Source organism: Sceloporus occidentalis, unplaced genomic scaffold, assembly GCF_023333645.1.
Source record: "Sceloporus occidentalis isolate IW3139 unplaced genomic scaffold, rSceOcc1.0.p SCAF_1, whole genome shotgun sequence".
In the NCBI taxonomy this organism is placed as follows: domain Eukaryota; kingdom Metazoa; phylum Chordata; class Lepidosauria; order Squamata; family Phrynosomatidae; genus Sceloporus; species Sceloporus occidentalis.
In genome coordinates, this window is record NW_028316981.1 from 11,577,337 (window position 1) to 11,591,839 (window position 14,503).

At 41.6% G+C, this 14,503-nt stretch overlaps 1 protein-coding gene across 1 annotated transcript in view; it reads left to right on the forward strand.

The window, feature by feature from the left end:
* Positions 1 to 576: 576 nt before the first annotated feature.
* LOC149320742 (uncharacterized) overlaps positions 577 to 14,503 on the forward strand; it is a 48,005-nt gene continuing 34,078 nt past the window's right edge. The window contains exons 1-3 of the mRNA XM_089502919.1: positions 577 to 698; positions 11,905 to 12,835; positions 14,276 to 14,399. Coding sequence (XP_089359045.1) covers positions 12,029 to 12,835; positions 14,276 to 14,399 — 931 coding nt within the window. The 5' untranslated portion in view covers positions 577 to 698; positions 11,905 to 12,028. The remainder of the gene's footprint in view (positions 699 to 11,904; positions 12,836 to 14,275; positions 14,400 to 14,503) is intronic.

Below are 14,503 nucleotides of genomic sequence, written 5' to 3' on the forward strand. Positions count from 1 at the left end.
TAGATCCAAACCACACTGCAGCAATAATCCAGTTTGAGGCCACTTTCAACTACCCTATCTCAGTGCTAGGGAATCCTAGGAACTGTAGTTTTCTTGTGGCAGCACCAGAGCTCTCTCTGACAGGGAAGGCCAAATGTCTCACAAATACTACAGTTCCCAGGATTCCCTAGCATTGAGCCAGGGCAGCTAAAGCGGTCTCAGACTGGATTATTTCTGCAGTGGGTTTTGGGCCTGTACAGTGACCAGACTCCTACTAGAGGGCCTTTTTTGGCCTTGGGAGAGGCCCTTGTTGTTAGAAAGGTGGGAATAATGGGGCACAATTGGACTACAGTTCCCACGAGGCGTTGCCATTACTGAGGCATGCTGGGATTTGGAGTCCAACCCCATCAGTCAGAGAAAGAACACGGGGCCAGTTTTAGGCCTCCATTCAAATCAAGAGGGAATGACCATAGAGTCCGCAATAGACGCCTAGAACGTCTCTCGCCGCCCGCCATCTTTTTCCCCTAGCGTTCCTAGAGCGGTCGGAGAAGTCCGGAAGTGACGCAAAGGGGCCCTTCCCTTCCCCTCTCTCTCTTTCTCGCCACCCCCCTCCCTATGCCTTTTTGGACGCTTCCATCTCGGCTCCTCGGCGATTGAACCCAGTGCCGCCCCAGAGGCTGGGAGAGACCATTTCGGCCGCAGGGGGGGAAGAGATTGCGGTGAGTTTAAAGGCCGTTTTAGGCCTGCGAGGGGGGGGAGTCCCTTCCCCGCCCGAAGGGGCCTCGCTTTTTAGGCCGAAAAGAAGGAAGGGGGCCAGTTTCTCCGAGGCCCAGGGCCTCCTTCCCACGTGGGGCAGGGGAGCACTGGGGGAAATGGCACGTTGGGGGCTGCAGCTCCCAGAATGCACCAGCCACTCAGGGAGAGGTTGCAGTTCCCAGAATGCACCAGCCACTCAGGGAGAGGTTGCAGTTCCCAGAATGCACCAGCCACTCTGGGAGATTGTGGAGTGGGCATTTTTTTGTCCACTTTTGTAAACACCTTCCTCTTAGAGATGGCTGAACCCAGGGACTGAAAGCCTTTTTTAGTACTACACAAACCCTGGGGGGATTCTGGGAGTTGTAGTCTGCAGTGGTTTCCAGCGTTGCCCAAGGCAAACGTTTGGGGGGTGGTTTTCTCCCTTTCTCCTTCTCCTTTCTTCTCATCGTCCTTCATTTAAATTACATCAGGGCAACCTAGATAGGCGCAACCATCGTATTTGTTCAACCTGGACGCAGAGAATATCGCAGGAAGAGCAGGTTTAGATTCAGAAGAAGGAGGAGTGAACACAGGAGGAAGAAACATGCAGAGGATACCGTAATACTAGCAGAAAACATCACAGACCTGGAATAGTTGCTAAAGAAAGTTAAAGAAGAAAGTGCAAAGGCAGGCCTAACACTTGACTGAAGAGAACAAAAGTAATGGCCATGGAGGAACCACACCAATCCAACCTGGACAACAAAGGAATGGTAGTAGTCAAAGAGTTCCTGGATTAAGGAGGAGTGAAGATAGGAGAAAGGAACATCCACAACCTAAGATATGTGGATGACACCGTAATACTAGCAGAAGGCCTCCCAGATCTAGAGCAACTGCTAAGGAAGGTCCAGGAAGAAAGTGCAAAGGCAGGCTTACTGCTGAGATCTTGCAGCACCTTTGAGACTAACTGAAAGAAAGAGATTGGCAGCATGAGCTTTCGTAGACTTCAGTCTGCTTCCTCAGATGCATTTGGTGGAGTGGAAGCCAGGGACACACACACACAGACACACACATATATATATGCCATTAGTATGTGAACTTAAAGAAGACAAAAATAATGACCAAATAAAGAAGATCTACGTAATCTATATAAATTCTACATACATTCAATCTAGACAGTGAAGAAATTGAACCAGTCAAGAGTTCCCATACCTTGGGTCAGAATGGGGGCTGTAGTCAAGGAATCAGAAGAAGATTAGGAATGGGAAGGGCAGCTATGGAAGAATTAGACAAGATCCTAAAGAGTAAAGCTACACAGTAACGGTAAAGGAAGTCTCTTGACATGAATGTCTAGTCCTAACCAACTGTAGGGAGTGGTGCTCTTCTCTGTTACTAAGCCAAAGAGTTGTCCAAGGGCTACTCTGGTGTCCATGTGTCCAACATGACTGCACTGAACGCTGTTACCTTCCCACTGAGAAGTGGTATCTATCTACTTGCATTTGCATGCTTTCGAGCTGCTAGGTTGGCAGAGGCCGGGACTAATGACAGGAGCTCACCCCATCATGCAGCACTCGGGCCTTGAACTGCCAACCTGCTGATCTACCATAGTTTTTTGTGTGAGTTTATTCCTGACGTTTTGCCAGCATCTTCACTGAAGATGCCAGTCACAGCTGCTGATGAAATATCCAGAATAAACTCTTCCAGAACATGGCCACATAGCCTAAAAAGCACACACAAAAAAAACCTATGGATGCCAGCCATGAAAGCCTTTGACTTCACACTTCCCATCTTCCGATCATCAGAATTGGCATCTTACCACTAAGCCACTGCAATTGAACACCAAAGTTGGACTCATCCAAGCCATAATATTTCCATCACCATGTAAGGATACGAGAGCTGGACAGTGAAGAAAGCGGATAGGAAGAAAACCAACTCATTGGAGATGTGGGGCTAGAGAAGAGTGCTGAGGATCCCGTAGACGGCTAAAAAGACAAACAAATGGGTCTTTGAACAGATGAAGCCTGAAATCTCCCTGGAGGCCAAGATAATCAAATCATACTTTGGCCACATCATGACAATAATGCCAAGAAAGGTCGAGGGTAGCAGAAAGAGAGGAAGACCACATACCAGATGGATAGACTCTGTTAGGAAGGTCATGGGCCTACATTTGCAAGATCTAAGCAGAGCAGTTGAGGCCAGGGCAGCTTGAAGATGCCTCATCCATAGCATCACCATGAGTTGGGATGAGCGTTCGGGCAGCTACCAAGAACAACTACAAATAGTTTAAATCTTCCTAATAGTCCATCCTTCAACAGGGTGTGGCTTTTGCCTGAGGCAGCAAATTTGGGGCATAACAGCTAATAGTGGGGCAAAGAGTAAGTCATTTAATTATAAATGTTTTAATCTTCAGTGGTTGGTATGACGGAGAAAGAGGCTTGTGGGGTTTTCTGTTTAATAACTTGAAGGGCTTTAACAGATTATTTCCTTCCTGTTTTTAATTTTTTGTGGGTTTTGCCGGCTATGTGGCCATGTTTTAGAAGAGTTTATTCCTGATGTTTCGCCAGTATCTGTGGCTGGCATCTTCAGCATTCAGCATTCTCTAAAGATGCTAGCCACAGATGCTGGCGAAACATCAGGAATAAACTCTTCTAGAACATGGCCACATACCCTGAAAAACCCACCAAAAAACTATGGATGCAGACCATGAAAGCCTTCGACTTCATATTCCAAAAACTGTCCACATGGTGGCTGAGATAGTGACAGCTTTGCCTATTATTATTATTATTATTATGCTTTATTTATATAGCGCTGTAGATTTACACAGCACTGTATATACAAACAATAAAATGGATAAAGTAAACCTGCCCATGGCATACAATCTAAGAAATGATAGCTTTCTGATGGTTCAATGTACATGTTTGTTTAATGCACAAAATTATTAAAAATATTGAGTATACCTTCAGGCTATTTGTATATGGAAATGAATTTAATCTTTAGACTTAGTTCCCATCTCCAACATATCTATATATATGCAAATGTTTCAAATTCTGGAAAGCTCTGAAATCCAAAACATTTCTGGCTCCAAGTATTTCAGATAAGGGCGACTCAACTTGTACATAATTGTCTGAGATGTTGGAGAGTAATTTGTTATTTGCTCCTTTCTCCTCATGCAAGTTTTGGAAAGTTACTCTTCTCATACTCTAGTTCTAAGAATCTGCTAGCCAGTTTGGGCAGTGTCTTGCAAACTGCGAGGTTTGGGCAATTATAATAATAATTTTAAAAAACTGTTTCCAACCTCTGGCTTCAGACAGCTTCTCCTGCTCTGCATGCATGGATCTATTCCTTAACCATCAAAGGAATGTGAACAACAGTGCTAGTAATTAATGCATGACTGTGTCCTGTTATCCATATTAGTACTACATAATATAATACAGGTTGACTCTCCCTTATCCAAAATGTCTGGGATCACAAGTGTTTGGGAGTTGGGGTTTGTTTGTTTATTTTTATTTTGGAATACCTGTATATACGTACATAATGAGTGTCAGGATCTGCCCACTCCCTTTGGTTCAGTAAACTAGTCTTCTGTATTTTAACAGTAAAACTTTGTTTCAGTAACCAAAGAAGTGAACAGCTTGACCTCTGTAGACAGAACTACGATATTCCCCAGGTAAAAACATATAGTAATCAGTGTTGTTCCCCATAGGTTTGCAGGCTTTTCTTCAGTTGCTTATAATCCAAATTCTTCTTGCATTCATTCTTGTTCACCTCCCACTTTTCCTCAACACATCTTTCTTTCAGCTTCCCATGAGACTGACCTTGGCGAATGTCAGTACCAACAGCCTCCCCCATGCATCTGGTCCTTACTAGCCAGGGAATCTTTTTTTCCCTTGTATGAGCACTACAGATGCCATCACACTTTAAGCCCAAGCCCCTCAAATCTTTTTTATCAGGTTATTAGCACTACCTAAACATAATTGTACAAGTCTAAGCACAAAATTCATTTATGTTTCATGTACACTTTATATGCATAGCCTGAACGTCATTTTGTACAATGTTTTAAAACAATTTTGTATATGAAGGAAAAATTGTGTACACTGAACCATGAGAAAGCCAAGGTGTCTCACTCTCTCAACTGCCCATGAAAAATGTTGGTTTTTGGAATATTTTGGAATTCCAGATAAGAGGGACTCTGCTATCCTGGCAGTTTAGTGAGAACCTGACCATATCAATCGTGGCAGGCAAGCTGAAAGGCTCAGCTCCTGATATTCTGCCTCCTCCAACATACTTGGGCAAGTCACATACTTTCAGCTTCAGGGGAAGGCAATGGCAAACCTTCTCTGAACTATTCTTGCCAAGAAAACCCCAAGATAGTTTCACCTTAGGGTCTTGATAAATCGGAAAAGACTTGAAGGTGCGCAGACTCCCCCTCCATATGAAATGGAAAGCAATGTGGCTATATAAGATACCAACACTTGTTATGTAAAAAAAATAATGTAAAAATTAGTATAATGCATACAGACAGCTATCCTTCCAAACCCTCAGCTTTGCAGCTTTGATCACCCAAAACCTAGTTTATCTGGGTGGGATGGGATATTTTCTCCAACTCTGGCGCTTGCAGGTGTTTAGATTCTACCCCGTCTCTTTCCCCACTTAAAAAGTGTCCACAGAACAAAATACTGTAAATGCATCTGAGGAAGTAGACTGAAGTCTGCAAAAGCTCATGCTGCCAATTTCTTTCTTTCAGTTAGTCTCAGAGGTGCTACAAGATCTCTCTATGTACTGACTCTACAGTCTAACATAGCTATATTTTGGAATTCTGCAAAATACCGTAGTTTGCCTTGATGAAATCTAGAGTCCAGGATCTTTGACACTTCAAAATCAGAATTTGAGGGTGAGGTTTACACTTGGCAGATGCCAGACAATGTTCTCCCAATGCTGGCTTGAAATGAAACACAGGTTGCAATTGTTTGTAGTCTTTGGCAATTTTAGCTCATTGACAAGTCTTTTAATCACAAATGGGCACTCAAACTTGGCCCCCAGTTTGTTAGACAGCTGCATGAGATGCAGAAAGTTGTTGACCAAAGTGCAGGACATTTGCCGTTTGAAGTAGTTTATGAGCTGTTACTGAGCTTTGAGATCATGTAGACTGATCCCGTACCCTAAGTGGGCACAGAAAATCTGAGTTACTTGGCCAACTATTGAATCCAACCTGAACTTTGCTATAGAGACTTTAATAAATATATGGACAGGAACAGGGTCCTACTAGATCTTAAAAGTGGTAGAGTTTGCATATTTGTCAGCCAAATTTTTGCATAGCATACAGCTGTCCAAGAAACTAACAAACATCTCTTGGCATGAGATCCAAGGTGTCTTGCCATTTAAAGGTCATGTATAACCACTAAACCCAATGTTTTAACATTTTGTAGCAGTACCACTGATACTGTGTAGTATCTTGTTTCCAACAGTGGTTGGCCCAGAACCTTTGGGAATTCCACAGACAGGCACAAAAAAACATTTATCTGCTAAAAGCTATTGTGTGAGTCCAGCATGTAGTATCCATGGGGAATATGTTTTATGAAGAGGGAATTTCCATTTATTGGTTGTGAGTATTAACTGTCAGAAGGTACATCCTCTATCAGTTTGCTGAACCCCTTTTCAAAAAAAAAAAAAAAGGTCTTCAAACCAAGGAACCTTTCACACCATGAAGTTACAGTGATCTGATGCCACTTTAGCTACTGTGACTGCATCCTAAGGAATCCTGGGTTTTTTAGTTTGGTAAAATGTTAACACTCTCTGGTTCAGAATTCTAAATATCCCTGATTAAATTGCCAATCCCAGAATTGCATAGGATTTGATAGGATATTGACTTAAATAGGTCTGTAAAATGGAATCAAAATGTGATAACCGTGTAGTGTGAATGGGCATCTGATTAAATTTAGTTTTGTTGGTTAAATCTTAAGTTTGTGGATGGCAGAAGTATAGATGTTATGGCCCTCGGTTGTCGTTGAACTATGGTGTTCATTAGCATTAGCCAGCAAAAGCGAAGGATGAGCACATTTTTAATCCAACAATATATTGAACATATACAAATAGTTGTATGTTGGGCAAATATATACAAATTGCCCAACAGTGGTGCACAGCTAAAAGCAACTGCAGTGTAATGTAATTATATAAGTGAAAAACTACATACAAAAATTGAGTAGTAGGAGATATTACGTCATAAAATAAAATACAAATATTGTCTTAAAGCCACGGGCATAAGGCTTATACTTTAGCAATAAGAAAAGAAAAGAATATATCCTTGGGCTGTAAACACGTTTTGATAGAAGAGCAATGTAACTTCCTGGCTGCCTTAGCAAATAAGGCTCCCTTAGAAGCAATTCTGTGTCATCCATTAATACCATCATAAAGTATAACACTTTTTATGTATTCATGTATTTATTAAAAATACGTATTGGCCACTTTCCTGCCCGCCAGAGCTTCCAAAGCAATGTGCCAAAAGATGATGGAGATATTCTATAAAATTGGGATAAAACAATTCTTAAAAAGCCAGTGTTCTTTCAAAAACAGATTAAAACAGTCTAGGTTGAGTCTCCTGTATCTGAAATGCTTGGGATCACATGTGTGTTCAGATTTTGGAATATTTGCATATACTCTCATCCCTCCATATTTGTGGATTTGATTAGTATGTTTTCTCTAGGAATCTCTAGGTCCTCCAGTGCAACTCTATGGTCAACTTTAACTAAAAGTTGCACTGAAAGACCTTCCTAGAGGGAATACTCTACTAGGCATTTGTAGCTCATCCAGTGCAGCTCTATCTTTATCAAGTGGGGTACAGTTCATGAAAGCTTATGCTTAACAAAATTTACCATTCTTTTAATGGCAAACAATGCAGCGTTTTGTCTACAACCGATTCAACACAACTACTTTCCTAGAAATGTCACCAAATCCTGGGGTGTTTTGGTCTCTGTGTTGCTGAAGCTTTGCGAAGTGCAGTGTTTAAAATAATAATAATACCGTTTTAATTGATTTTTCAAAAGTATATTTCCTTTAATTCATGTTTAGATATGGACTATTTCTTGTGTATTTTATTAGAACCTTTTCAGTTACCTTGCATCCCAACCTTGGGAGAAAGCTGGAATATGGTGGGCCCTCAATATCCGCTGGGGTTTGGATCCATGCCCCCCGTGGATATCAAAATCCGTGGATGCTCAAGTGTCATCAAATATAATGGCATAGTAAAATGGTGTCTCTTATATAAAATAGCAAAATCAAGGATTGCTTTTTGGAATTTATATATTTTTGGAATATTTTCAAACCGTGGATTCTTTAATCCGAGGTTAAAAAATCTGGATACAGGTTGCTGACTGTATAAAATGAATAAATAATAACAATGAGTTGTGTGTCTTAAAGGCTTGTTTTACAAAAGAAGTACTAGTCGGTTTATTTAAGGATTTTGATACCACCTTTTGGGGGGGGGGGAACTCTTCTCTCACGGTCTGTTATTATTAAACTCTATTTATATCCTGCCTTTTCCCGGGGCTGGAGCTTAAGATGGCTTTTCCTTACATTTGTTAGGAAGATACTTTAAAGAGCAAACCAGCGTCAAACTTTTAAAGAGAAAGTTGAATCCAGATCAATAATTTATATGAGCAAACATAGTTTTAAAACGAGGAGCAGTAACCGTTCAGAGGCTAGCCTTCATTTCTCACCAAAGGAAGATGGGAAGTCTTTTTGTTTTGTTTTTCTAAAGCCTTGAAAGCAAATGGGGACAGAGCCAAGCACGTCTCCTTCAGAAGACTATGCCCCCCCCCCCCCATATGGAAACTTGAGCTCCAGTATTGTGATTAAGGGAGGAAAACATCTCCTCCTGCTTTCTCTACATTGTGCATAATTTTATAAACCTTTGTCAGAGGCTGCTGGTACTCTGCAGAATGAATGCAGTTTGACACCACTTTAACTGCCAAGGCTCCACCCTAAGCAATTCCTGGGATGTGTAGTTTGCAGCAGGAGCAGAGTGCTCTCAGTAAAAGGCTAAATATCTTGCAAAACTACAGATCCCATAATGCCATGGCATTGAGCCATGGCATTGAAAAGAACCGAGAGAAAACACCAGCGATTGCAATGGTGTGGAATACTTGCAGAGTCTTAGGCGGCTGCCACACTGCAGAAATAAACCAATTTGATATCACTTTCCGTGGCTCAGTGCTGGGATTTGTAGTTTGGTGGGGAGCCAGAGCTCTTTAACAGGAAAAGCAAAATATCTCACAAAACTATAAATCACAGAATTCCATCGCATAGAGGCATGGCAGTTAAAGTGGTGTCAAACTGCATTCATTCTGCAGTGTAGATGCAGCCTTAGTCGCCCCTCTCCCCACTCCTTCACATTGTCATTGCTAAACTAAAAATTCTTAAGTCGGGGATGGGCAATTTTCGAGGCTCCAGGGAATATTTTCCAGCCTCTCCCTGCAGCTGCACCAGTCTTCCCAATGAAAGGGTAAAATAAATTATTTTAAAAATTAGATAGAAAGAAGTCAAGTATTAGATTATGGTTTAGATGAAGGGAAAGAAACAGTAAGATACAAACTGTGAACCAGTCAGTGGGAGAGGAGAAAATAAATTCTTTATGTTTGTGGATTTGTTAAGTTTTGTCTATGCAAGTTCTATGTTAATTGTTTGCGACATTCAGTGTCCAAGTTTGTACTAATTTTATAGAGTGATTGATGTAATAAAAATAGGATTAAAAAAAACACTAAAAGGTTACTTCTAGTTGTTGTTGTTGTTGTTGTTTTTAAAAAGGGCTTTTGCCTAAAAACAAGGAGCACGGGTCCCATTCCTTACTTTGGAGGTGAACCAGTCTATGGTGCAATTCTCTCCTCTCTTTTTGTGTTTGCAAATATTTTGTATATTTGGGAAATCTCCTGGGGCACGTAACAGATCTCCAGCGCAATTCTATGGTCAGCTTCCATTGGATATTGACCATAGAGATTTTCTGCAGGATCTAGAGATTCCTAGAGAGATGCTCTCAGATAAAAAAAAATTGTGTTTTTTTATTTGTGATTTTTCCACTTTTACAGAGCTCCTGTGCCCATAATCCCAGCAAATGTGGAGGATCCACTCTACCTATATGTCACACCTTAGTTCAGAAATAAGGCTTCGATAGTAAAAACTCACAAAACGTTTACTCAGTAACTAGAACTGTTCACCAGGGACGTTTGTTGTCAGAACTAAACAGAAAAGGTTAACAAAGCACAATTAAAGGACACACAGTTTTACAGATCTTTCCTTTTCATTATTATCAATCTTTTTCTTTTCTGTTTCCATAACATTTTATCTCCTTTATTTCTTCTGCCTGCATTCCCAGGAAAATGACCTTGGGTCATTTTGGCTCCAGCCAAAATTCAACTTCCTTCCTTCTGCTTGTTCACCACAAAGGAATGTGATCCACAATCTCCAGCAATAAACACTCCACTGTATGTCCCATCATCTCCCCTCGATATTTTATAACACCATTTAACATCCAGCGATACAGCTGTCTCTTTCTAGATACCAAATGCAAAATGCCTTTGCAGCTGTGGACACTACAGCTCTGTATCCATGGATTTTTCATCTACAGATTCAAGCATTCACGGCATGAAAATATTAAATTTTATCTATTCCAAAAAACAAATCTTGATTTTACCATTTTATATAAGGGACACTATTTTATTATGCCATTGTGTTTGACGGGACATGAACATCCATGGATTTTGGTATCCATCAGGGGGTCCTGGAACCAAACCAAACCAAACCCCAGCGGATATACCTACTGTGTATGAATGCCTTGTTTCAAATTTTTTATTTTTAAAAAAGAATATTCCATATATATTTTTTTCTGGGTGGTGAGTGGAGACACAAGATTTTGCTAGGGGTAAGTGGGTGGAAAAAAATAAGCAATATTTTACTGGTCTTCATATCTCTAGTAGTTTGTTTGGACACTCTTAACCATTACTGCTGGATTTATGTTATGCCGCACTATTTCAACTCTGGCCTGTGCAAAAGGAGTGGTGAAGAGGTTGTATATACTAGCAGCTGGTGAATGATGTCTTCCCAATAAAACTATTACCCCAGGATGCCCCCCTGGCTGGGAGATTCTAGTCATTGTAGGCCAAAATTTGCATTCCTCAGCTGTGGTGTGGATATATTCCTAGTCAAAATACACAGGCATATGCAGATCAGAGATGTGTCTGTATCACAGTGGGGAAGTACAATTGTCCCTCTGTATCCACAGATTCTTTATCCATGGATTCAACCATTCACAGCTTGAAGATATTGCAAAAATATATGAACTCCAAAAAGCAATTTTGCCATTTTATATAAGGGACACCATTTGACTATGTCATTGTATTTAATGGGACAAGACTCAGAGCATCCATGGATTTTGCTATCTGCAGGTGGTCCAGGAACCAAACCTCAATGGATACCAGATGTTCACTGTATAATTGTTTGTGTAATACAATGCCTAAAATTCTTTGGCTGTATCGTTAGTGGCCATATTGGTTGAGGGATTTGAGGACATGTCCTCCAAAACAGTAATTTCCCCAAATCTCTACTCTGTTCTTTGAAGCCATTATGTAAATGTCTGCATAGTACAATGGTTTTGGTCCAGGTTACCATCAATCTCTCCTCTCATATAACCTGCTCTGTACATTCAGGTCTTCCATTCAGCCCAGGACTAGGTTGGCAACTGTCCGCTAAAGGACTTTTACTTGAGCCCCCAAAATTGTGGAATGACCTGCCAGAATGAGATTCGACAGCTGACTATGGTGTCTGAATTTCAAACAGCGTTGAAGACCAATCTCTTCCGGCAGGCTTATCCAGATGATTTTTAAATTGTGAATTTTAAATGATGAATTTTAGATGTGGATTGTTTTAATATGTGTACATCTTATTTGTCCTTTTAAATTGTTTTAACTTACATTATTTTTTGTTTTTGTTTTCCTCTGCCTCGATCCATGGGGAGAGGTGGAAATTAAACTTATTTATTTATTTATTTCCCACCTCATGGATCGAGGTAAGGGATAAAACAATTAATAAACAAACAATAATAATTATGATCATCATCATCACTGATATTAAATAGCATATTCAACTTGAGTATAGAAAATTTAATTGACCATGTTTTCTTTGACACTTCTTGGATTCCCTCTTTAGGTAGAAGGACTAAGCAGAAGACAAGCCCAGACTCTACGATCAGGCTCCCAGAGAAAGACAGATCAACTGTGAGAGGGAATCTCCCGGGACCAGTGTTGGCCAACCGTTGGCAGCAAGAGTCACAATGGCAGCAGAACACCCAAACACTGCAGTGGCAGATCTCCAGGGGGATAACGTGTCAGAGGATGACGTGAAAGTAGGGGTGCAAGACCCTGAGGAACCTGAAGTGGAGAAAGAGGTGGTGGCCAAAGCCCTCCCGGTCATCCATTTTGGGAGGATGAAGGAATCCTGGGAAGTAGCAGAACCAGTAGCAGAAGTTGCTGAAGAAGAACCAGAAGACGAACCACCAGAGGGCTTTGAAGCTCAGGGGCCAGCCTTCCTGAAGCCTGAAGAATCTCCTGATTCTGACCAAGAAGATAAGCAGCTGCTGAGATCTGGATCAAGGGATGCTTCTCACGGCGAGTCTTCTCCCTTTGAAGAAGCATCGGATGCAGAACTGGAGCCTAGGCAAGAGGGAGAAACCCAGCCGCTGCCCCAAATCGACAGAGAAACCCAGCACCCTGTCAGCAGCCTTTTGATCAAAGATGAGCCAGAGTTCATGGAGGTGGTAGAGGAAGACGCTGTGGAAGAAGGGGGTGCCACCCTAGACATCGAGCGTCAGTGTTTCCGGCAGTTCTGCTACCAGGATGCTGAGGGGCCTCGAGAGGTTTGCGGGATGCTCTGGAAGCTTTGCCGGCGGTGGCTGCAGCCAGAGAAGAAGTCGAAAGAGCAGATCTTGGAGCTGGTGATCCTGGAGCAGTTCCTGGCCATCCTGCCCCGAGAGATGCAGAGCTGGGTGAGGGATGGCCGTCCAGAGACTTGCTTTCAGGCCATTGGCCTGGCTGAGGCTTTCCTGGCGAAGCAGCAAGGGAGCAAGCCACGAGGCCGACAGGTGAGAGGAGGGATGTCAAGTTTCTCAAAAGTTTGAAATCACAGGAGAAAACAATGTGGGGTTACTTTGTGATTTTGGAAACATACAATACATTGTTTTTAACTTGGCATAAAGTTAGCATATTGATATATTGAAAGTACAGTTTATTCAGAATCTAATTACAAAGTGAACTTTATAATTCATAACTCGGTTTGGTATAAAGTTACCATGTTTCAGACATTAAAAGTACAGTTTACTCAGAATATATTATTGCTTTAAAATATTTATTCCTTATTCTACTTTCTCTTAAGCCTTTCTTTCTCCATAAAAAAATGGGTTATGGAATATTTTCTTGTAGAATGAGGAATAAATGTTTTAAGACAATAATATTTAAGATATTTTTTTCTTTTTCCTGGCACCCTCTCTCCCCCCCCCCCCAGGAGGGGCCTTTACATCTCTAGGTGGGAGAGAACTCAGGGTGCATCTAATGTGTAGTAATGATGCAGTTTGATAGCATTTGAACTGCCATGTTTTATACTACAGAATCCTGGATTTGTAGTTTGGTAAGACACCAGCACTCCTTGACAGAGAAGGCTAAAGACCTTATAAAACTACAGATCTCAGGATCCTATAGAATGGAGCTACCACAAGTGGTATAAAATTAAAAGGTGAAGGAGCATAGCTCAATATAGCTGAAGAATGATAACCAACAAGCAAGGCTTGCAATGTGTAGCATTCCTGTTCTGGCTGCCAGCCAGCCAGCCAGCCAGCCATGCCCTATTCCAGGATATGGACATGAGTCTGTCCAAAGAATCCTGGAATTTGTAGTTTGGTGAAGCACCAGAGTACTCCTATATTTGGGGCTTGAATAACCAATCAAACTACACATCCCAGGATTTCACAGCAGTTTGGTGCCAGACTGCTTTATTTCTGCAGTACAGATACATTCCCAGTCTGAAATTGAAGGCTAAAAGGTTGTCCTAAGGCTAAATGTTTTCCCAGTCCTGAAACTGGGCTATGTGTAACTTCTTTGTTCAGAATCATGACAATCAGAATCTTACTTTTGGCTTGCTAGAAGGGGAGGTAGATCAGTATCAGGTGACTATTTTTGCACATTCAGAGAACCCCTGATTCAGTTACCATCTACAGGGATGTAGAAAGTTGCCGTATACTGTTAGAGTGTTGTTCCCAGTATTGTCAGTTCTGACTGACAGTAGCACTCCATGGTCTCTAGCAAGATTCTTCCATAGCCTGTTGTCTCTGGTGGTTTTCCATCCAATCTCAGGTGAGATTGGTATGTTTAGGGTGGTACAGTCTTGGCAAGCCCAGAAAAAGTATCTTGGAGAGCTGGTGCTGAAGATTCTTTCTAGGAGTCTTTGATTGGAGTTACAAACAATTTTCAGTAGTTTTTAACCAATTTCTTTTCTTGTTGTTGGACTCTTGCTGCTGTTGTTGCTTCAGGCTTTGTGGCCCTTCAGCGAAGCAACGGCTGATTCAGCCAAGAAGGCTTCATCAGATTCCGCCACATGGCCGCTGTTCAGAGAGAACAAGGAGGATGAAGAGAGTTCCAGCGTCACTTTGTTGGGTAAGGATTCCTTCAACAGATGACCTTTGTTCCTTTAAATTCCAAAGGGCAGCCCTTTGCCCATCAGCGTCCTCCTGATGGACGTAAGACTAATTTAACTGGCT